Source organism: Apteryx mantelli, chromosome Z (genome assembly GCF_036417845.1).
Source record: "Apteryx mantelli isolate bAptMan1 chromosome Z, bAptMan1.hap1, whole genome shotgun sequence".
Lineage (NCBI taxonomy): Eukaryota > Metazoa > Chordata > Aves > Apterygiformes > Apterygidae > Apteryx > Apteryx mantelli.
The window spans coordinates 74,311,055-74,335,607 of record NC_090020.1 but is presented as its reverse complement, the minus strand read 5'-3'; the positions used below and the strand labels follow the sequence as shown (position 1 = coordinate 74,335,607).

At 38.7% G+C, this 24,553-nt stretch overlaps 1 protein-coding gene across 2 annotated transcripts; it reads right to left on the bottom strand.

The window, feature by feature from the left end:
- Window positions 1–660: 660 nt before the first annotated feature.
- Window positions 661–19,178, bottom strand: AMACR (alpha-methylacyl-CoA racemase). Of its 2 annotated transcripts, none has more exons than XM_067316160.1 (5): window positions 18,917–19,178; window positions 17,347–17,490; window positions 14,311–14,471; window positions 9,532–9,718; window positions 661–1,491 (listed from the first exon to the last, which is right to left on the bottom strand). In XM_067316160.1, the coding sequence occupies exons 1-5, from the start codon at window positions 19,164–19,166 to the stop codon at window positions 1,082–1,084; spliced, it is 1,152 nt and encodes a 383-aa protein (XP_067172261.1). In that variant the 5' UTR covers window positions 19,167–19,178; the 3' UTR covers window positions 661–1,081. The 2 variants fall into 2 exon arrangements, with proteins under 2 accessions (XP_067172261.1, XP_067172262.1); XM_067316161.1 differs by having other exon boundaries at window positions 9,646–9,718.
- Between the last annotated feature and the right edge of the window lie 5,375 nt (window positions 19,179–24,553).

The window sequence follows — 24,553 nt, the reverse complement described above, 5'->3', positions numbered from 1 at the left end:
TCTTGCTCCCATGCACGCATTCACGTAATAAAATGTAAAAGGGTTTTGTTGTAGTAATAAGGCTGACACTTTGGCATGACATACGTCAATGTACATATCTCAGCTTTGGAAGATTTTGTAAGTAACAAACTAATGTTTAGCAAGGTAAACACTACAAAACAAAAATTAAGCAACCCCTCATAACATAATTCCTGACTTGCCTAACTAAAGAAAACTGTATTAAGGCCATATAGTTAACTCTTTCTAAAAACGTAATTATTTTTGAGTTGAAGGAACAAAGGTCATTTCAAATAACTTTTAATTTTGAAGGAAATGACAACCAGCATGGAATAACCATTGTTTAAAACTTGTGCAGCTAAGCTTCCTTACCATTTTTCCAAAAAGAGAGGAAAGGATTAATTCTTGGCAGCTATTTTAAAACAACAAATTTCATCCTGAACCAATTTCCAGGCAAATTGAAATTCCAAATGTAATATAATCATGGGACTGCATTAAGAAAATGTAGTCAGGCTCTTAAATAGAACCGTCATAACAACTCTATAGCAGAGCGTAAGGAAACAGCATTATATGAACCATTGTTTCAGCATGATAATGCAAACGAATCAGCATGATAGAGTTAAAAATCCTTTCAAATCTATGAGTAAACAACACAATCACCCATTTATGAGGCATATAACTATATTTTATGAAAAGTATTACCTTCAGGTAATTACAAAATATATTACAAAGCAACAGTGTAACGAAGAATTAAAAGAAACAAACATTTCACAGGATATGCTATTTAAAGAAACATTATGAGAATTTACATCTGCTTAGTAAACAAACAGTGTAGATCTTCAGAACACAATTTCAGTGACATTCTAGACTTACTAGGAACACAGTTTGTGTACTCCCATGCAAGCCACCCAGGTACGCAGGTACTTAACTCCCACTGTTTTCAATTAAATTTAAAACTTCATTCATTTAAAACATTCATTTAAAAGCAGTACCATACAAACATTTATTTGTGATATAATTCAATTTTAATGCATAAAATCTTACTGCATCAGCCTGAAATTCTTCTGATTTGCATAGTCAGAGATCATAAATTAGCTTTTGGTTTACTGAATTCTATTACTTTATCAGAATGAAGCTTAGCAATCTCTTGCTTAGTAAATCCATATTCTAGAAGTATCTCTTCTGTGTGTTCTCCTATAAAAGGATCTCTTTTAAAAGACGGAACGGCAGGGGTCCGTGAAAGAAGAGGAGCAGGTCTAGGACTTATCTCTTCCTGATCATTTTTGATAAAAGAACCTCTTTGTTTGTTATGCTGATGCGAGGCAGCATCATCAAAGGATAAAACTGGGGTCACACAGGCATCGGTACTATCAAATATACTGCACCATTCAGTTTGTGTCTTCTGTGCAAATATGGATGCAAACATTTTCTTCATTTTGGGCCAGTCAGAGAAACTCAGCTGACTAGGAAGTTTATTTGAATCTAGCCCAAGACCTGAAAAGAGAAAAGCAAAATTTAACAATAGCATAGCTTAGACAAACTAAATAGCTGCCTATAACTAAATATGTTTCTCAAGAAACCAGTATTTTGTAGGCAGTCCAGTGCTGCACAACACACTAAGAGTCACTTCAAACTTCATTACAATATCTATGATTGGACAGGGAGAGAGACAAGAAGAATGCCATGTTCTATCATTTGCTCTTAAACTGAACTGCATCAGCTATGGCCTTTTAACTAAGTACATATAATAAACACTTGTTCGCATAAATGTCTTATAAGAGCAGCAGCTGCCTAGAAAGAACATTTTGTCCTGAGAACATTTTCTATAATAGGTATTGTGTCATCTATCTGGCAGTAGCAACACACTCAGCAGCAGCTGCTGCAACCATCCATTGAACAGGTCCAGGGCTACTGCAACATACTTCAGTCACGGAAGTCAGTAAATCTGCCCTACTTGGATATTCAGCAAGCTACCGTATTTGGAGCCCAATGCAATCAGGTATTTCCATGCTAGAGAGGAGAAGACAGCGTGGACATACTCAGGCCAGATGTGAATGAGGTAGCGTGGCTGCAGCTGCCTGCAGGCTAAGTCCCGCTGCCCAGAGACTGCTGCTCTCATGTTGCAGCACACTGCCTGGCTCAAACTCTCCTCCTGCTCCTCTTTGGGACGACTGACACTCCTAGCCCTTACACTCACTGACCGCTTAAGAACCACGCTTCCCAGATCAGTCTTATGGACCACCAGGTACACAGTACACCTCTTCTCCGCCTCTGGAGTTACCTTGCTCCTGTGAGGCCAGTTTCCCAGTTCTGCTTCTGTTCCCTTCTCATGGGTTCTGTTCTCTGAACTCCTCCAATCTCCTACTTTAATTTCTCCTATGTTTGCAAACAGAACTGCTCTTTTACAGTCTTCAGCTCCCTTTGCCAGGGACTATTTTAGCACTCTGTCCAGGACCTCCACCATGCACAAACATTTGCTTAGTTGCCTACTCAGGGAGCGCAGGCTTAGAAAATGGGCATCTTGTAGGTCCCACAACAACTCCAGCCAGCTATCTAGGAGATGATAACAATTCTGGACCCTAACACAGACATCTAGGAGATGCAAGAATTGTTAACATTTCTTGTAAGGTTTACCTCAAAAAGGAGGTAAGGAACAAAAAAGAGAAAAGGCAATTAAATCCCATTTTCAAAATGGAGATAGTACACACAGGGGTACAGAGTCTATAATATCAAACAGAATTCATAATTGGTATAATGAAGGCTGTCCAAATGGTCACAACTATAGCAGCTTGAAAGAAGCAGGAAAAAAAAAAATCTGAAAAAGCAGGGATAGAAAACATGTAAATTTGAGAAATTAAGAAGGGCTTGAGAATAGCTATCATCATAATGCTTTACAAACCAACATAAAATCAGAACTTTTTAGAAAACAACAGCTCTGTGCAAAATGCAGAGAAAGCATGGAGCTTTTAATTTTGAACCTTTTTTCTTGTATCTGTTGCTATGACTGCTATCAAATTGATGACTGGACTTCCAGTTTTCATAACAGGCTTGCCTACCAGATGCCTGTTTGCATGCAGAATTGACACAGAACTCCTCTCAGCTTCAGCTGTAGATAGGCAGAAAAAGCTTTCTGTATCTTCTCCTATTTCCACAGTTTCCTCATCACTGAAAGGGGCAGAAACATAACTACTAAAACATACAGGGGAGAAGACAGTAAGATAATTTCTTTTCTTCTGCTCTTTAAGTTCATTCTTTTTCCTGATAATCTCTACTATACGTCCTTCTTGGGGCTCAGTCTCCCCCAAATTATAAAGTTACCATAATATTTAATGGGCTTCACTGTTGCTCAATGAGACTCTAAATAGTGTGTTTGAAAATGAATACACTCTTTTAAATCTTACTTTGGTACTGCAAAGAAAAACACACAGAAATTGCCAATCTTCAGACTCAGAAGTACAGCCATTCAATGGTTTGTATGTAGAGGAAAATCAACACAGCCAAAGGCAGAATAAACAGTTCCACATCTTATTAGAAGTTCCTAAGGATATCAAATTAAGTATCACTAAAAGGTAAGCATTATTCCTTACTTAGTTACCAAGTACACGTACCTGAAATCTCTAAGCTTAAAATCTACTCTGCAGAGCAATTCTTATCATCCTAAGTAACAATTAATTGAAGATTACTCATAATGGTTCAGCATCTGCAAATAAATTGAAGCTACTGATGCTCACAAAATGAATTTGATTAAACTTCCCTCAAAATATATTATTAAAGATGAATAGTGCTAGATAGCCTACTTAAGAACTAGGAGGTGAGACAAATTTACATTCCACAACAAGTAAAGCTAAGTAACAACATATTATCTGTGATTCTGTCTCAATGCATGAAATCTTACCAAGTGGAAACACTGGTTTGATAAGTATTGATTTGCTTATTAATTATGTTTTGGTTTCTAGGAGTCGGACCATTACGAATATAACTCTATCATTATTGTATTACACAATTATACTTGGAAATCATGCCAGATGGAAAATTGGCAGAATCTAACCCCAGACGCTCTAGTAAAATAGAACAATATGCAGAACCTGGAATTTAATATTACGTACTCATTTTCCACTGACCACTGAAGACTTCAACCTTTAAGTAGTATGAACTCACAGCACTTAAGCACTGAAGCTTCTCATTTTCCACCTTGTGCTAAACATTTGTGGTGCAGACAAACAGAATCACAGCAGGAGCAACTGAGTCAACAGGGAAACAATTACACAGCACAGAATTGCTTGGGATACCACAGAATGACGTATTTCACCAATATAATCAAAAGCAAAATATCTTTTACGCAGAAAATCTGGTACAGCAGTCAAGACCTGTTCAGATTTTGATCTAGGAATTTTTCTTTAGAAAAGGCCAACAATTACCCCACTACAGCTTTGAAACAGTGTTTTTTGGAAAAAAAAAAGAAAAAAGAAAAATTAAGTCTCCCTTGTATGCTATAGCTATATTGAGAGATATATCTGCAATTGATTTATTAATGCAACAAATCACAAATGTCTATTCCTACAGAACTTCTCAGATGAACTGCAGTGAAATTAGGCACCTATTTCAAGAGAGAGAAAACAATAAAATTCAAAAGATAAATCAGCAGTGTTGATTTGATAAAACAGAAATAAGCAGTTTCTCACAGTATTTCAGCTAGCAGTTTAAAAGGATATTTAGGATCCGTAGCAGGATTTTGTTTGGGATTTTCTTCTTCTAACCTGCTGATTTTCTTTTCCAAGCTATATGCTCATAGCACAGTAATTTTTAAATTATGTTCCCATGATATGAGAACAGAATCATCTAAGTATGGGTTTCCTTAATTTTTGCCTAAACCACAGCCACAAAATGTATACCACTGCTCTACATAAATGCAATTCATTCTCACTCTCACAGGGAATTAAACCTTAGAATATTCCAAAACAGCAGTGAATTTTCATTAAAGTAACTATGTATTGTTTTTTGCCCTCTCAATTTTTATTTTAAAAAGAAAAAGTTCATCAAAAGGGTGATTAGCACCAGACTGCTACCAGAGCATCACTACAAATGCGTCCATAGCTGCACTCTAAGTTTGCACAGTAATTACCACAACTGTAAATGTTTTGGTGCAGCAAGAACCTGGGTCTCTGGAGTTTTAGTACAAAGTATGAGGCCTACCATGATAAATAAATTCAAATAAAATTACGTGCAACTGAGGATCTCTAAACTGTAATGAGGAAACCATTCTTCCACCTTGCGTATTTCCTAATAAAAAAGTGGTATCAAATACAGTACATTGATATATTTTGAATAAAACAGACAATACTTCATAATCACAAAATGGACAGCCTTGTGGAAATCCTTCATAATGATGTAAACTATGTTTTTTCAAGAACTTTCTAAATCTTTTTTTTCCTTCTTTTTAAAAAGAAAACATACAATGTTGTAAAAGGAATACCAAATATCTGTTCAGAGCTTTAGTGACTGTTTCTGCTTTTCATAGCAGTGTAAGTTTATACTACATTCGTCTTATGTAACTGAGTTTACACCACAAGATGATGCAGAATCACACCTTCACCTTCTCCCCGATATGTGAAATTACCAAGTTCTGCATGTTTCTCTTAGCCTGGCCAAAGAAATAACTACGCACATATTGCTAAAAATCAAGATAAACTTGCAGAAGCAATTTACAGCTCAGCTGGAAGACATTCTGTCTCTTTTTATCAAAATATTGAGACTTAGCCTTAGTAACAAATATTTCTTTCATCAGAATTCTCATAAGATGCAAGGTATTTTCATTATTCATTGGCTGACTTTACTAGTAACAAAATTAAAGTAAGCAAGAGGATTACAGCATGTTTGTGAACAGCAAATAGTCTATAATGAGCCCAGAACACAATTTCTAATACTGCAGCTGTTATGGCAATTTACCTTATCTATCTTATATAGCTTCAGTTTCTCTTATAACCAAGTTTTTAAAAACCCATGAATCTGTGGTAAATGGAAATTTCACTTTCCCTGGCGAGCATGATCCACAAAGCCAAAAAGTTTCTCAAAATTAAGATGCAGTGTTTTCTTAAACTTAACACTTTTCACTCTGTAGTCCCCTTAAGAACTTTCCTCTCTATTTTATTACCTGCACTCTCATCTAGCACTGGGTTCCTAATTCTACAGGGAAACACTAAAGTGAAGCAAAAGCAAAAGGAAATTAGTTTCACTTCTGCTAATCACAGTTTTGCAGGCAGCTACAACTGGTTCAGAAATCATGTTCCTTTTTCACATTTGCAGTCTTTCAATCTCTGTCCATTACTTCTGCAACATCCTTGTGTTCTCATTATACAAGAGTGGCAGAAGTAACATATTCTCTGAATATGAGCAGATGGACATAAAGTGGCCTCTGAATACATTTTATCTGGAACAGCACCAAGTTGTTCACCAACAGAATTGACCAGAAGTACGGAAAAAAAGAATGAAATGAAATCATGGAAACTGGAACACAGCATTTTAAAACTACTTCAAAGCAGGGAATTAATGCCTTGAACAGACCACTCAGTCTAAGTCAAAGTTCTTCGGGTTTGTGGAATAGCGATACAGTTCTCACGAGCAGCTTTTTCTTCCGTATAACATTCAAAGGCTTAAATTCTGAACTGGATTTCTCCTATAGATATCCCTGAAAGGAAAAAGATCTCTTAGCTACAAGCAGAATCGGCTGTTCTAATTCAGTACACTGCTGCTTCAGAAGCTTACAAATGGAACTACTGAAGGGGCTAATTATTTCCTATGTGAAAATCTGAACAATTCACAGTGTACACTTAGAGTGAAGAAAGACCATTTATTTTAAATGCAGCATTGTGAAAAAAATCTTGAGTTTATAGTCTGAAGCTTTCAATAATGCTCTTTTATAAAATAAATAAAAATTATTGACTGGAAGCAAAAATTGTGAACAAATTAAAGGTAAAAAGCAGGTTTTTATTAGAAGACTGTAGCCTATATGTTGAATTTTTGAAATATGACAGAAGCTGACAGATGCACAGCCACAACTGTGATTACACTTGTCTTTCTACATACATGCAAATACACTTGTCTTTTATTGTGCAAAAAAACGTTTTTGAAACTTTAGCTGTTAAAATCAAGCCATTTCTGTGTGTTTTAAGCATAGGAAATATTTTCTAACATGAAAATAAAGTTGTCAAATGTGGGTACCCCAATATAGGCTGATGAATTCATAGTCTCTGCTCTGACTTTATGCTCCAAATTTCTGAGAAACCACCAGGAAGGAAACAGAATTTCAATATTTTCCTCAGTAAAGAGATACCTACATGAGACAGAGACCAGTCAGTGACTGTATTACTTTGTCTGAATAATGGATTCAACCATCCTAGGGTATCCTCCTAGACAACCTGGCTGACTGACTGGAAAAGTCCTGAGTCTTCATACTGTGGCCCTGCAACAGTGATCAATACGGGAAGGCTGGAGCATCCAGGAAAGGTTCACTGAGGAAGAAGGGCAAAAAACCTGAGCCCAGACTCCATTACAGAATGTGTTTTCTTCCTGAATAAATAGAGATTTCATCCCAGTCCTGTAGCTTAAAAGCAATTGCTATTCTATTTAATCTCCAGAGAAGCATACAATACCGCAGCCATGAACTTTAGGCCAAACAGATGAGTATTTGAATATGTAGCTTCTTTTTTTTTTTTTCTTTGTATTTTATAAGAGCATTCTGCCTGAAGAAGTGGTACTGGAATTCCAAATTCTCTAATTTTCAGAGCAAGGGTTTACATTTTACTTTGATACAGGTTTATATTTAATTATTTTTGTTCTCCAGCTCTATTATTGCAAACAAAAAACTCCAGGGAATTAGATAAGAATAACATTTCAGAGAATCAGTAACTGTGGAAAAAATAACTACACTTTCTTTTTCAAGGAGTAGCTTAGATCTAGAGCCGAACAGGCAAGGTATTCCCAGGACAATGAGAAAGAGGAGCACTAGCTTCATCAGCCAAAAACATGGTTCTCCCAAACTTGGCATCTGATCTGGGTGCAGAAGATCATGCTGGACATGTCAATGGGTCAGTCCATGAGGCTGCTTTGTGCATTTCATGTATCAGCATATACCAGTTTGGATATTCTCTGCAATTGCGAAAATTCTCTGCAATAAATTCTCTGCAATAAATAGTCCTTTATGGCCATTTATAGAAGCAGCCATTTACAGCCACAAATGTTCAAGGACTTTCTTTGGGAGCACACAGCCTGCAAGAGAGCAATGTCAAAAAGAGAAAAAGGTGTCCTCTCTCTTTAGGACTGTGCCCACCAAAAGCACGTCCCACCTTGACCACCTTCCTGAATTTCAAAAACTCCTGGAAATGCAAGCCCTGGCACTGACTATGTTCTTGTTAGCGCAAAGGAGCTGATGGGGGCTGAGCTGACTGATGGTACTTGCCTGTGAGAAGGCATCCAACCTGCTATTCAAGTAATAATCTCTGGGGAAATGCTGAGCAAGAGTCAAAAGCTGCTTCACTGCCACCTTCACCCAGCCAAGAGTTACCACATTAAGTCATTTACATATCAAAGTGATTACATAACACAGTCTAGGAACATCCACTCCTATGTGGATTTCATCCTACTCATTAAGAAGAACTAAAATTAGGTTAAAGGGGATTTCTTACATTGTTCATATCCTAAATACTAGGAAAAGAAAATAAATCCCAAATTCTTTGTGGATTTTTAAAACGTTCATAAATTCATTATGGAAAGCATAGCAATTTATCAAAGGGGCGTAACAGAGGAAATCTATTTTTAAATGAAGTACCAATAAGAAGCTAAGAGCACACCTGATCTAAAGCTGAGACTACACAATTGGTTCAAAGGTAAAGGGGCACCTGCAAATTTCAGTGTCAACATTACAAAATAATGTCTTTGCATGACCCAATCTAATTTTTCAAGACATATAAATCATACTTCATAAACATAATTTAAAACTCTTCAGTCAAATATAAAAGTCAGATCCATGGTTGTACTCTAAAAGCACTCTTAAGTTCTGTGGTGAAAATTAATTTATAAAACTGACTTTTGTTTTATAAAAGGTCATATTTATCAAAAAATATTATGGGATATTTCCAGTGAACATTCACTTTTAAAATAATATAAAAATTTCTTTAAAAATTTGTATAGCAAAAATATCTGAAACTGCATGAAATTTTATTTGATGTATCAGTCTTTTTTTAAAGTAGATTCACATTCCTTTGAAAAAAGTGGTTTCCAAAAGAGTTGTACAGTGCTTCAGCCACATCACTGACTAGCAATACCATGACTTCAGAAGAAAAGGGATGAATAAGAAAGAAATCAAATGCTAGAAGAAGAAATTCAACTAAAAAGCTACAATACTACCCAAATGGTTTCAAAAGGGTTTGGCTTTTATAAAGATATAAACATAACCAATGTCATGAATCAAAATTTAGTTAAAAAGAATTTATTCAATCATGCTTTGCAGATGTGAAACAACTGCTCCAAGCTACTTACCCTTTACTAACTGCTCATAGAATTGAGGCTCAATGGCACCAACAGCCATGTATTTTCCATCGGAGGTCTTGTAGGTTTCATAGAAAGGAGCACCACTATCTAGTAAGTTCTCACCTCGGGGTCTGTTCCAAAGTCCTAAATTTTGTGATTTCCACAGAAAAGAACTCAGGTATGCTGCTCCTTCTACCTTCAAGATATACAAAAAACCAACAGCTTCAATAAATTAGCTGACATATTGCCTTAATTTGACATGAAACAAGACTGCAGAAACTCACTAGCAAGTCTGGCCTGGGTTAAGATTTTTAACCACAAAATTTCTGTTAAGCAGTTTCATTTCTTGTACTTGCAAAGTACAGTTTATATTGTATATGGGAAATTTTCTAGTATTAAAGAATGACAAGGAGCATAAGTGTAATAATACAGCTTCAGTATCCTAGTTTAGCAATTTCATAACCACTAGTTGTTCACATTGAGGTTCACATTTTAGGTGATGGGACAAGCCTCCTGGCTCTCTAGAACACTTCAAGCTTTCCACCTGTAGAAACCAGTATGCCTATACCAGTCTTGTAATTACCAGTTTATAGATCAACAGTAAGTTGTCTTGAACTTACCTGACTATAAGACTGCTATTTTTAGAAGCAGAAAACCGGAAGGAAAGCAGAAGTTAAAGCTCTCTTTCATACTATGCGAATGGGGAAGCTCAACTGGATCACTAAGTTAGAAGAAAAAAATTATTCTCCCACTCTTCCCACTGGCAAGTACTTAGGAATTATCTTCTCAAGAAAACCGGAAATAATTGTTCAAATGCAGTAGTAGCTATCATTTTGTTTCATGTATTTTCAGCTGTGTAAAATTAATCTGATATTGTCTGTAGAGCAAAGTGTGGAGATTGTACCAAAATATAAAGCTGCTAAATTTTAAGGTAAAAATACCTATTAGTTTCTACCTTTCTAAGCATGAATTTAAAAAGAGGTAAACCTCAAGTATGCAGAGTCATGAAGGTTTCTTCATTTAAAGTATATTGTCTGTCATCTTCCTCCCAAGTTCTTGCCACAAAGACAGGAATACTTTTGCCTTACTTGTCATATGTTGAAGTCAATTAAGGTACTTTCCTGTGAGAGAATATTACATACCTTCACCTGCATGTTTGCAAAATGACTGCAAGACTACCAAATTACTGTTTGCTTTACTAATGATCTTATCTTGCACTACTCACATTAGCAAAGAATTACATAAAAGACATTGGAAGTAAAGACAACAACAGGTGGGATAATATTCTGAATAAGCTCTAACTGCAGATTAGACTTTGGTGTCAAATTTGTCAGAACTATTCAGAGCACCTACCTACCCTACTACCTACCCTGGAAACAACTACAGTAAAATAGCATCTCTTTTTGACTGGATCTCAGAAGTATCCCAGGCTTGGCAACCAGACAGCTAGTGTGTGTCCAAGTCCTTCACAACTCAGAAACAAGTAAAAAGGTGTCTAAGCTCTGCCCTGAACTCCCAAAGGCAGGCTCAGATGACTCCACACGCACCACTATGATCACTTTCCTCTTTAGCTCAACTGCACAATGATTACAGCAATACTGGCTATGCATTTTACTTAAGGACTCCCTAATGCTAAAAGCACCAGGAGCCTCTGAAGCAGGGATGGGTGACCCGAGGCAGCATGCTGCTGGGTGACCTCTACCCACACCACAACTCTTCTGTTCCTGCCGCAGAGTGAAACAGTGCAGACAAAATGACTGAGAATGAACCCACCCCAATCTAACCTCTAGCCTTGTGACTGAGGAGCTCTTCCAGGATGTGGGAGCTTTGTTTTTTTAATACCTCCAGGCTGAGAAAAACTTGGATCCCCAGTGAAATGCTCTCGCCATGAGGCTATTATGCAAGAAGTGGTCATTACCACCATCTTCTCCTGTGGCTCTTTTCACAAGGAGTCATGCTTGGTCAGATGCCTACTATCAGCAGAAGGATCAGTGTCTGAATTTTGAGTGAACTTAAGTCGTCGTCCTTACTCACGTGCCAGCGTTCCCACATGGTGTGGGAGCACAGATACATCCCTGCGCCGACTGTATCCTACCACAGTTTTCAGCCAGCACCCTACTCAGCATGCAGGAGCAATCAGATGCATGCACTTCCAGAGGGTCAATGAGAAGAGACAATAACTAATGTAAATTGGTTAAGACCAGAAGTTTAATTCTTCTGAGCTAAAAAGCAGGACCCAGTGTCTACTTTTTACGCAGCGTGACAATTACACTGGACAAATGTGAAGAGATGATGCAAATCTAGCCCTTGGCCTGATCGCCCCTCTACCCTCTTTTGGTATTAGTTTAGCTTCGCTAACTAGAGGAGTTCCTCATATGTACATTACAATAAAAAAAAAAGTGGTTCAGTAAAAACACTTCTTTCTCCATGAAAGAAGACGAAAACTTATTAAAAGTAATCCTGGGGACACAAAGCAGCTAAAAAAGAAATACATTTTCCCTCTTTTACCATAGAAAATTCCCCCGTGTGTCCTTAGCATATTCAAATTACCCAAACTATTCAGCAACATAGGTAATATGCCTACTAAATAGAACTTTAAAATGAAATAACAGCTCAAATATTTTAATGCTGCATTACTGTATTAAAAAAAACCAAACACTATGTCCATGAATTAAATTTAGAAATAGAAACAGACTTAACCATTCCAGTTTATTTAACTGTCTTTGCTGTGAATGACACATGTATGTTTTTCATCAACTGTCTCACAGAAAGTTTGTGTAAGTGAAAGGAATGTAAAGAAATTTTAGGCAAAATACATCCAGTGCCACCTGACAAGGATTTCAGAGGTTGCCTGGAATATCAGTAGGGAATTGCAAATTCCACGACTAATAATGAGACAAGAAAAAAAACTGGGAGAGAGAGAAGTTTTCAGGGCTTTTTTAAAAAAAAATATAATTAAAAAAAAGACATTCCTTTCCCAACTAGCCAGAGAGCTCATTTGGACATTAGTGGACTTGCACTCATTCTTCTTGTAACAAATTCTTTCAATGACTTAAAGCACAGATAGAGAAGATAAGGCAATACTCCCAGCCATAAGAAATAGCCTTTTACGTATTTGAAGACTTATCATATCTCTTCACAGTTTCCACTTCACAAATACGTAAACTCCTTCAATCTTCCCCTGTAGGTCATGTTTTTTAGACCCACAAATAATTTTTGCTATGTTCTTTGGGCTTCCTCCAACTGTGAGTTTTTGGGGGCTTTTTTGGGAAAGATTATGGTTGGTGTTAGACACAGTATTTTCCTGAGGCCTTATAAATGCTGAATAGATGAACTGATTAGAAGAATTACTTCAGAAACCTTGCTGGCTATATTTCCTGTTTGTATATCCTAATACAGTGTTTGTGTGTTTCACAACAGCATGGTACTGTGGTACTGTTGACTCATGTTCAGCTTGTGACTACTATAAATCCCCAGGACTGCACTTTAGCCCACAGTTCTTACACTGCATTTGTGCAGCTAATTGTTTCTGCCTAAGAGGAGTACTGAGTAGGGGTCTCCGTGGATTTCAGTCAACTTTTGCAGGTCATTCCTTCAATTTGTAAAGGCCATTTTCAATTTTAATCCTGTCATCCAACATGCTTAGTTATTCCCAGATTCACATCAACTATGAATTTACCAAGTATATCCTCCAGTCCGTCATTCAGGTTATCAGTGAAAACACTGACAGAAAAAAAGACACCCTGTGGAACTCCACTTAATATTTTTTTCCATTTTGATAACTGACCATTAATAACCACTGTCTGGGTAAAAAGATTATACCAGTTTTGCACTCATCCCATGCAATTTTCATCTAGACCATAATTCCATGGCCTACTTTTGAGAATGTCCTGTGAAGCAGTCAAAAAAACACTAAAGTCAAGACAAAAAACATCTGTTGCTATTCCCCTAGCCTCAAGACCTCTTATGATGAAGGGATTTTTTAAAACTTATATTTAGAGTCCAAATGATAGCCTTCATTATACTACAATATCTCTAGAGAGGTCAAATTTTAATTGCAGTGTTCTTTTGAAAATAAAAAAATAAGAGAGAGTGCAAGTGAGAAAAAATACTTGTAGACAATACTATCAATGGGTTTCAAGGATAAATGTAAATAACCATTTTCCTCTACACGCAAGTGAGTGGCCTTGCAGTGAAAAATTCCACAGCATTCATGATTAAACTACTACAAATTTGCATGTAGCCCTTCTTTCATTTCCTCTACAATGTATTAATGCAAAGTGTTTGAAATTGATTTCCTGGCAATTATCCATGACAGTGTAATTTTTCTGGGGGGGGTGGCGTGGGGGCAAAAACAGTGCTTTTCAGAAGACATGACCTATCACAAAGTTATAAGCAGATGTGCCTTGGATAGAGCTAACGCAACTTTTTTATTTTATTAGAATCATTGTTTTTGCTATTATGCATTATGGTCGTTGTCTATAATACATCCTATTCCCAACTTACTCATCAAATATATACAGCTAACACTTTTTGAAGGCAGGCTGGTAAAAGGAAATGGGGAATGGCACAGGGAAAGAACTTCAGTGCATGTACTACACCATAAGGAAGGCAACAGTGACCTGTGAAAACTGTTTGTGGATAAAGGAATAGCCATTTTAGAGATGACTTACTTTACCTTTCCAAAATTCCTAATATTAAACTTTACCATTAGGTCCAACACTTCCCATTTTACAGACTGAGTAGAAAAGAAACAGCAACCCGCCCTCCCCATGAGACAAAACTTACCATACTGGCATCAACGATCTGCCCTTTGCCAGATTTGGTACGTTCATATAGGGCTATAATAATGCCCATTGCACACATGACACCTCCACCAGCAAAATCAGCCAGAAGGTTTACAGGTGCATATGGATTTTCATCTTTTCTACCCAGCTTTGACAGCACGCCTGACAGTAGAGCAAACAAAGTAAATGTAATTATAAAATGAATTATAAATATTAGTTTCCACATTTCTACAATTAAAGTATCATTCCTTTCAATCTATGTGAGCAAACTAGGGACAAAGCAAATTTCTCCCAACATTGTTTTCTGATTCTACTCCAGCTATGTCTTTATTCACAAAAGAATAGAATATCTAAAGTCATGTTAATGAAGATGTATCTGATTAAATAGATTAATAAAGGTCACATAGATAAAACATTGATCATTTGGCTATATAGGAACAATATTTCATACAAAAAATACATATATGAAATAATATTAACAATTTGTACATACTTAGAACCTCCCACATAAGAATTCAATAGGCATTATGAGCAGGAGTTAAATCTCAAAAGAACTTTGGTAGATTTTTCTTCTTTGAATCTTTCAAGGTAAAAAAGCAGATCTGCAGCCTTCTGTGCACATAACCCATGAACTAACAATCATAAGAAAGGACTTCACACCAACAACCCTACTTTAGTCCTACCGTCCCTCTTCAAATATCTTTGAAAATAAGGTTGTATATATGAGGAATGGGTGAATAATATAGAAAGGTTACCTCCTTTTGCATGCAACATAGACACAGTGAAGCTCTGTCTGCCAGAAATTATGAAGAAAAGAAACAGAGCCGAGACTTGGCCACTGTCATTATTTTAGACAGAGCTTTGAATCTGTTAGCGTTTCTTTGCCACCTTGATCAGCCTTTTCACTAGCACTTCACTCTTTGTAGTTCCTTCATAACAATTCCCTTTGCAGAAGTAAGAAACTCTCCAATAAGATCATGTCTCACCTATGCCTACAGCCTAAGGTCTGAGACTTGCAGCATATATGGCCAAAATTTCCTGAAAACTGCATGATTCTGGTGCAGTGTTTAGTTAGTTAATGGTCTAATGCACTTCTTAAATGCAAGCAGCTGAGTGTACAATATAAAGAAGTTTGCAGAACTGTAATGCGTGTAGAAAGCCCTGTCAATGACTAAAATTTGACTTTTAACAGTCTAATGGTTGTCACTGGCAGCAGCAGATTAACATATTAACTTACATCTAGAATTTCTAATATAAGCCATTTTTGAGTTTCAGAAAGGTAAAGCCCATCAGGAAAATACCCAAGATGTGAGATCACCTCAATTTTGAGCACTGATACCTCCCAAATACCTTGTCCTATTTCCTTTAAGTTGGCAGAAAAACCTGACTATGTGAAATTTCAAGCAGATTTAATTTTATTGAAGTGAGAGTCAGTGTGTTTAAAACCAGACTTATTTTTTACAGTGGGATGTCTGGCAAGAGAAACATTACCAGTGAAATAGTTAAGAAGTGCAGTGAAGGCTCTGTAACTCAATCATTTCTTTACCTGACTACAACCTGAAAATCTCAGACTTTTATACTTTAAAAGTACTGATACATAATTCACATTTTTAAATTTGAAACAACAAAAATTTTGAACTGTCTGCTTGAAACTTCCTTCTCGTAGCAGGCCTTTCTCAATTACAGTAAGATAGCACTAACCAAAACTATACTGATTAAAAAATTGTAAACAGAAAGGACTATCATCTAAGGTTGCGATGGACAACAATGCTTGAACCTTTCCCTAGGTTTGTAACAAATTAAACTATCACAATACTTTCAAATCACGCAGACACAAAGTCAAAAGTGTTCCAAACAAAGTCTCTTTTTCTCTTTTTGAAACCCTGACAATCTAATGCCATGAGAGAAAACTGAATCCATCCCTGAAGAAACTTCATTCCCCAATGCAGTGAATCCCCACAGATGGTGGTACCATCTCTGTATCTATAGCAGTTCTGCTTTGGCACTTTCCTGGGGCTAAAAGAAATGCACCATCCAGTGGTAAGCCATGAGGTTTTGGCCCACTTTCTCTCCTCCCTCATAGGTTTGGAAAAGGGGCAGAGACAGAAACACACATGGTCCAGGCAGTGTGAAGAGCAGTAAGTGGGGCCATGCATGACTACAGATTGATTGCTACCATCAGAGTTGGGTAGTTTTGTTATTCTTTGGTATTGCATACCTGTAAAATCATCACACATTGAATGAGCATACTGTTTTACAATATTCTAAGGCAATGTAGCATTGCGGACAAGACTCACTTTATCTTAAATCTGCTTTCCTTTGAAATGGCATAACTGGAGAGAAATTTACAGCAGAAAAGCACAAGAGAATGCCTTGTAGGCTGTGCAGTTTTACTTTACCTCAAAGCAGCTGCTCACAATGTAGGCAAAATAATCTGCAACCCTTCTGGGATTATGAACATATTGATTTTCTAGGAGAGAGGCCCCAAAGGAAAAGATAAAAATACATACAAATTTCAGTTCTCTCTTTAAAGAAAAAAACTTTATTCAGATAAAACAGCACAAAAGGAGAAAAATACACTACAGTCTGAGAAGACACGTTGATCCAGACTAACAGCTCAATGCTGCTGCCAAAATGAACAGCCCTGCCCAGCCTGAGTTTCCTCCTCTTTCTTGTGCCGATTTTTTTTTTTTTTTTAATGTTTGTCCAACCAAACTCTTAGTGAACTGCTTGAACTCAACAATCTGGCAGGAAAACATCCCCATTTTTCCTGGGTCAGTTTTTGACATGCTCGGGAGCTGAGTCAGCTCACAGAGGGGTCAAACAAGCACCAGAGATTGGAGAGAAGGGAGCAGAGAGAAGCACAAGGATGGAGGAGGAACCTCTCCTTCATTGCCAGTGAGGCTTTAGATCAGCTCAGCTGCTTCACCAAACTACACCTCATGTAATTTGAGCTATCTGCAAAGAATCTTTCAATAAATTCTTAAGTCTTGATTAAAGGAAAAATAAAAACTTCAACAGGAAATTTTCAGCCTACCTGATAATGCCAAATAATTGATGTCATGACCTGCAGACTTGGCATATTTTCCTGACTGGCCAAATCCAGTGAGCCTAGCATAGATGAGTCTGGGATTCTCTTGCAAAAGAACCTCTGGACCAAGACCAAGTTTTTCCATGACACCTGAACCAAAAAAAAAAAGCACCAAATCCTAATTCACATTTGTTTTTTTATGAGACTCAAAGTATACAGGGTTCATAGTTAAAAGTAAGTGTAAATTACACTACAACAGAATTGAATTGCAATTTATAAAATAATACGTTCTAATTCAGTATCCATATTAAAAAGTTAAAAGCCAGAATGTTATAAATTACCAGCATAATGAATGCATTTTGAAGGCAAGCCAGTTAAGTGGAAATTAAGCTTTATGGTCCTTTCTTTTTCTCAGCTTTATTTTTTCCTTTTTGCTTCCCCGACAGTCTGCCAGATTACTTCCATCTTTCATTAGAACATACTTCCTTCGCAAAACCCATGTATTCCCCACCCAGTACCCCTTGTGTTCCTCTATCTTTAACTCACTGATGCAAATGAGCTGCACAACTATACATCCCACAAATGATTTGCAACAACTACAAAAGAACAAGTCTTCTTTTGTGCAATGTAAAGAATAAGGAACTTTTAGAGATCTATAAAATACAGTTTTGGTCAGCATAGTTTACTGTAATCAAGACTAACATTTTGATGCTGCATTACTAAAACAGTGGTTTCAAAGAAGCATTCAATTTGCACATAAATCATCAATTTTATCTGTTTAGTGAATCGTGGTCAGACTATACCCTATAATCCATACTGGGACTGCAGTGAGGCACAGGTTGGAGAAGGTATTGACTCCCTTGACATAGCTTCAATGCCTGTTCTACCCCTGAAGCTATTACCAACGCTTCTTTCACAAACTTGTCCATAAAATCACTACATCTTCAAATACCTTAAAATCTATTTCTGTTGTATTACTTAGTAAGCAGCAGTAACCGATTAATGCAAGGGAGAAAGCAGTGAAATTTGGTAACACATTTCTACCGGTTAACAACTATTTTGAGAAGCTAGGCCCATCCAATTACCAGCAAGAAAATGAAAGGAAAGAAAACCTTCTGAAAAGCAAAGTTTTCAGGGTTCACGTCCATGGCTTAAGAGCGGGGCCGGGGCAGCCCGGGAGCCCAGGGACACAGAGCTCTGCACCAGTTTAAGGACTGGCTGGTCCAACACCAGCGGCCCGGTGCGACAGCCCGGCTGCCGTACAACTGCGAACGCCTTTCGATGGAAGGAGTTACTACAGGTATGTCCAGGTCATAAATTAATTTATATGATAAGAAGGAGGCAACATTGGTGCGGAATCCAAACCTGAGAGCTAATTTCTGCTGGCTCCCTCTTTTCTGACAAAGATTCTGAAGAGCACAAGGGGGAACGGGGTGCCCGGAGCCCGCTGGCGCACAAAGGCGTTATCTGAAGGTGAAGGGCACGGGGGCGTCTAACGAGGCTCCCTCCCGACGCCACTGGGGCCCAAACCTCCCGCCGCCCCCAGCACCGGGCCCCGCCGCCGCCGCCGCCTCACCGTGGCGGAAGGGCTCGACGAGCACGTCCGCCCCGCGGCAGAGCCGCCGCAGAGCCGCCGCGCCCGCCGGCCGCTTGAGGTCGAGCGCCAGCGAGCGCTTGCCGCGGCCCTGCGCGTCGGCGGCCACGGCGGAGCGCGGCGCGCGGTCCACCCGCACCACGCGCGCCCCGAAGTCGGCCAGGATCATGCCGCAGAGCGGCGCCGGCGCCAGCCCCGCAAGCTCCAGCACCCGCAGCCCGCTCAGCGCCATGGCGCCCGCCGCCTGCCGAGCGCCGAGACATCGATGCCTTCCCCCCGCCCCCCACCGCCGCGCCGCTAACGGCTGCCGCGCCGCTAACGGCCGCCGCGGCTCCACCGCCCCCGGCGAGGCGCTTCGGAGAAACCCCCCCTCCTCCCCCCAGCCCGGCTGTTGCCTCTTCTGAGTAGCAGCTCTTCGCGTATTTCGTGCAACTTCGTCCCTGTTTCTCCTCTGCAGCTTGATTTTAATCGCACTGATTGCAGAAGGTGTATTTTCCATAGCTGCCCGAGGTAGGGCAGACAGGAAGGAGCACAAAAGTCAGCGCCTGGTTTTCGGAAAGCCTCCCTGCTGGGTGGGTGCACGGGTGGTTTAGGGCTGGTGCGGTCAGGTGTGTTGCGTCTGCTCCATCTGGCGCAGGTGGTTGTGGAGGGCAAAAGAGCATGCAAGCCCACGCACCCCTCAGCTGCCCCACGCTCCAGCATGTCAGCCGAGCTGCTGAAAAACTGGCTGTGCTGCCCCATGTGCCCTTAACCCGGGCTGAGCGGGCCTGTTGCTCCTGCTGCAGCAGCTGTACCCCCGCCTGAGGAGCCGAGTGCATAGCTGCCACAGCAACATCTCAAACCCGCTAAAGATTTAACGTGCCCCTGGGATTTTGACACAGCAGCCAGGGCCTTAGTGTTTGCAGCTCACCGTCGGCTCAGTAGCAACACAAAGGGGAGACCATCGCTTCGTAGGCCGTCACCCCAGCCTTCTGCCCATGGTGAGTGTTGAAGAGTTTTAACCCAAAATGGTCTCCTGTCTTCCCAAGGCTTTGGCCGTTTCCCCTGCGCAGAGCACAGTAACTTGTGTTTGGTTAAATCATACCAGGTTTAATAAAGCCTGTATTCATGCACGGTTACACTTATGAAGCCTTCCAGAAAAGCAACTGCATTTGACTGGAGGCCTGATAGTTTTGTTTTTGTTTAGGCTGCTCACAGGGATGGACATCCAGCCAGGATAAGGTACTGAAACAGCATTAGCTTCACAAGGCTTTTCAAACTTACATCCTGCTTCTAGGATCTCCAGTTACCATATAGGAGACAGAACGAGGAGGCCATTAAAATCAATTCCATGGTCATTTTATGTTTTTATTTAGGTTAAATGGACAACAAAAATGGGTAAAGGTTGCAAATATGAATGCAGAATTTGTTCTATCTCTGCAATAACAAACAGAAGAGTTCTGTTTCCAGAATGCCCTTTATTTTTCAAGTAGACAGACACCTGATTCCAATTCACTGATTGTATCCATTGCTATGCTGCTGTCCACAAGAAATGGGGGGGAGAAAAATATGTGCATGTTTGTTCAAAGGAAACTGGCTTGTTTTATTTATCATCCATCTCCCTTACAGACACTATTCCATATAAAGGTTTGCTTCCACAGTTACCATCGTGTTACTGGGACATTGCATTTCTTTAAATGATTTTCAGTTTCTTTTGCCTCCTTTTTACCTTTAGGCTCTTGGAATTTGTGTTGAATAGGAAGAGGCAATTTCTGTTATGTTGCCTTCTTAAATTTCACCTGATGATGTTTATTTTATCAGATCCAAGTAACACTATAATCATAGACTGGATTATGTCTGGATTTTGCAGCCCATATATAGGATGCTTTACACCTGGGTTGTTGTTGTTGTTGTCATCCACTGTTAAAATGAGTACTCAGTGGCAGAAACATTTTAGTCATGACCTTATTAAATGATTTCAGTTTCAGCAGAGTGAGGCTGGCACTTCATGAATGTTAAATCCACTTTGAAAAATTGGCTTTTAACAAACTAAGAAATAAACAGGTGTGTGAGAGAAATAGAGGGATTCGGATTCACCAAGGGATGGACGCTAATGATCTGAATCCAGCAAACTCTCTTAAGGCAGCAAATTGTCCAGCATAAAATGTATATTAAAAACAAGGAGCCTTCCCCTAGCTTAAACTTGCAATAAGAACAGTGCAGCGTGCATATATGTGATACCATTTAACATGTGTCATTAAAATTACAGCAACAAATAGGTTTCTGTAAGTTCACTGCTGGAGAGGCAATGGTTATGGAAAAGGAGGTTGTTACAAGGTTAAAACACTGGGGTGTGAGGCAGGACACTTGGTTCTGTTTTAGATCTTGTCAGAATGCTTTTGTGAGCTTGATTAAATTACTTCAATTAGTCAGTATCTGTATCATCCTTTGAAATATATAAGCTCCCTATATTTAAATTAGTGCATTCCACAGTGTTGAAAAAATGAAATAATATATATTGTGTTACATAAATATTGCTCACAGAGGTACAGGCACTTTTGTGATACAGGCTGGCTAGATTGCCTGCCAGACTTACAGTTCATATCAGATTTGTTGTTTACAATTACTCTCACTTTTCACTCCATTGGAAAAATACCAGGGCAGGAATGTGAAGTCAAGGTATAGCTGTTAATAAAACCTTGTTTCTCCCCTTTGCATGTGTATTATTTATGATTTAGTCTTATTGCATAAATACATAATAGTCCTTAGCAATGCAATATAATAAGGTATATTCCTGTTAACAATAGGTATAAATATATGGGTTTTTTTCAATCAAGGACATTTATTTGAACATGAAAAACATTGACAAGCACCAGAAGTTGTTAATACAGAAGTATAGGACTGAATGGGAGACCACCTGGGTGTTGATTCCGGTTCCCTGCTATTTCGGACAAGTGTATAACTGCAGGACCCACCGAACACTTGCTTGACGCAGTCGCAGCCTCCTGTCTGATTGCCAAACACTTCCCAATGCTCTGTAAATAAATGGCTAGTGTAGAAAACCAAAAGCCACGAATGATAAGGAGCCCAGTGAACGGAAAAGGGCAAATCGAAGGTATTACCAATATCCTTGGACCCTGTGAGGAATTTATTAGGTAAACATTCATATGATGTTACAAGCTGTGTAACATACAATCACACCCTTTTTCTACCACATTAGTGTATTAGGTGCATGCACAGATGTAAAGAGTCCATCTTAATGCATGGTTAAAGAGATACTGATAACAGTTCAGTTTGCTTTGTTAAATGGAAAAGCAAGAAGTGCAAAAGAATTGCTCACATCTGTTGTAATATTTCAAATCTTACTTGGTAATTAGCATTGCCTAAAAATGTGAGTAGTAGTAGTGTGAAACTTCCCTAGTTAATTCAACTGTCAAGATTCTCATGAAGTTTATGGTGGTATTTTTGTATCCTGAACTTGTCAAAGCTTTCAAGCATGGGTGCTTTATCCTGATGTCTGCATTTATGCCTTGCCAGAATAGGAGCTGTGCTCCATTCATAACACTTCTTGATATCTGCAAAGACAATGTAGACCATACTCCGCGTTTCTGGCCTTATATTGAGTGTTGTTATGACACGCTGTCCTTTGTACAGCACTCTGTCAAATGCAGCAGCTTAATCTCTGCAATTTCAGGACATTCTTCAGCTTGCAGATGGAGCTTCTCTCTGCCTTTCCGTGTTTCTCTGCTTCTGTGTGAGTGTGGACTCGCACTTTCTTGCTTGCTAAGTGTATATTCCGCCACACATACAAAAAAAAAAGCCCCAAAGTGAATTTATTCTGAGATCAAATACATCCCTCCAAAGTAGCTGTGAATTCATGCTTCCAGAGAGTCTGGTTCTATCTGTCAAAGTTTATGAATTTAGATTTAGGAATGAAAGCCTGCTCTCATCCTCAGAAAGTAATTGTACAAGCTGCCTTGTGCTGCTTCACTAAAATGGTCATATCTAGAAAAACTACTGTTTGTGAGTTGTTTAGTCAGTCAGTGGGTTGAAGTTTCACTGTCAGTCAGTGGGGTGAAGTTTCGGCCTTGCTGCAGTCAGTGACCTTTGCCACTAACTTCCGCGGTGTCAGAAAATTTACCCTCAGTTACTCAGTTAAAGTAGGAGAGCCGATTACTGATGTTTGTGACAGTGACTTCTGTGCTGTGGACTTTTACTCCTGTAGCTGAACTAAAGTGTTCATTTTTTATTTTGAATTACAGCTTATGGTATTACTGTGCTTTTTTGATCTAGCTGAAGAGACTTTGGCCAACAACTTTATATAGTTAATCTTTATATTGACTAATAAATAAAATATTTTCCTGCAAGTTTATTATTAACCACTATTTTAGGGCCTGAAAACTCTAGACTAGGGGATTCCCAGATTTCATTTGCTTGGATACAGAGTGTCAGCTCTGTACTGGGCACCTCGCATGTCCAGGGAGATGTATCTGACAATTTACCTGCCATTTTGAAATAATTAGAATACCTCCATTCTACAGTTTGGCAATCCTGTCCTAATTTATTTTCAGCGAGCCATTCCTGCTGGACAACGTTGTCTGCAGCATTCATCATAGACAGTTTTTCCAATATTGCTAGTGCAATTCGTTGATATGCCTTTGTTTTCATGAACTGTTTCCATCACCCTACCAATGAGCAATTTATTTGAGCCTTGGCTATAGCCACAAGATACTTAATTCATAACTGATTCACATTCTTGTTTATTTTGTGTCCCTTTGATAATTTGAGAAAGTAAAACTGACCTTTCTGAGAAGCACGTAATCTTGGAGTGAAGAAAGCATTGATCTGAAATGATGAACTATCTGAAAGATTTTATTCAAAACAATGGTAATTTAACTCTTTTGTATCTTAAGAAATGAACAGCAAATTGATTTCCATCCAGCAATTTCAGCTGCAGATCAAGACTTTTCCCATGACAGAATGGCACAAACTCTGAAGCCCCATCTCCTGCCCTGAAGTCCTTGAGGTGGAACACACAATTAATTCTCTTCAACTGTAGTAGGCTGTGAGGGCCTGGAGTATTTTTCTTTCAAAGAATCGTTAATATTAGAAAATTAAGCTCTCAGAAGTTTAAAAATGCTAAAATTAAGGTTGCTGTTGCAAATTTAATTCTGTTTTTCCCTACCTATTAGTGTGCTCCATTTTCTATAGTGACCGTGCTTCATTAACTAACTATACATTTGGAGAAGTCAGTGAATGAAGCTGTTCTATATTTGTCTTCTGTTACCACATTCCAGTATGTGGTCCATCCCTTACTCAGCAAGCACCATCTAACTGCTGCAGGATGAGGCTAAGAAATAGCATATGACTATATAATGGGAAGAACATATAGTGAGACACGTTCAGAGGAAACAGAAGCTAAGATGTCCAAGATGGTTTTAGCATGGGTATTTCCAGTCTTGGCTTTGTAACAATGCGATTCTTTTAAAACACTGGGTTTTTTTGTGGAATTTCTCAAGTCTGCTGGATTGTTTTCAGAAAAGCAGAAGGATAAAACTCTATTTGTGCAATTCTTTGCCAATTAACACAAGAAATCTCTTCTGCACCACACGGGTTTCGTTATTCTGTGTGTGTGTGCTC

Coding starts and splice junctions, on each gene's coding strand:
- AMACR (XM_067316160.1), bottom strand. CDS start 19,166: ATGGCGCTGAGCGGGCTGCGGGTGCTGGAGCTTGCGGGGCTGGCGCCG. Junction 14,472..17,346: donor CAATTATTTGGCATTATCAG/GTAGGCTGAAAA, acceptor CTCTACTGTCAG/GCGTGCTGTCAAAGCTGGGT. Junction 9,719..14,310: donor AGATCGTTGATGCCAGTATG/GTAAGTTTTGTC, acceptor TATATCTTGAAG/GTAGAAGGAGCAGCATACCT.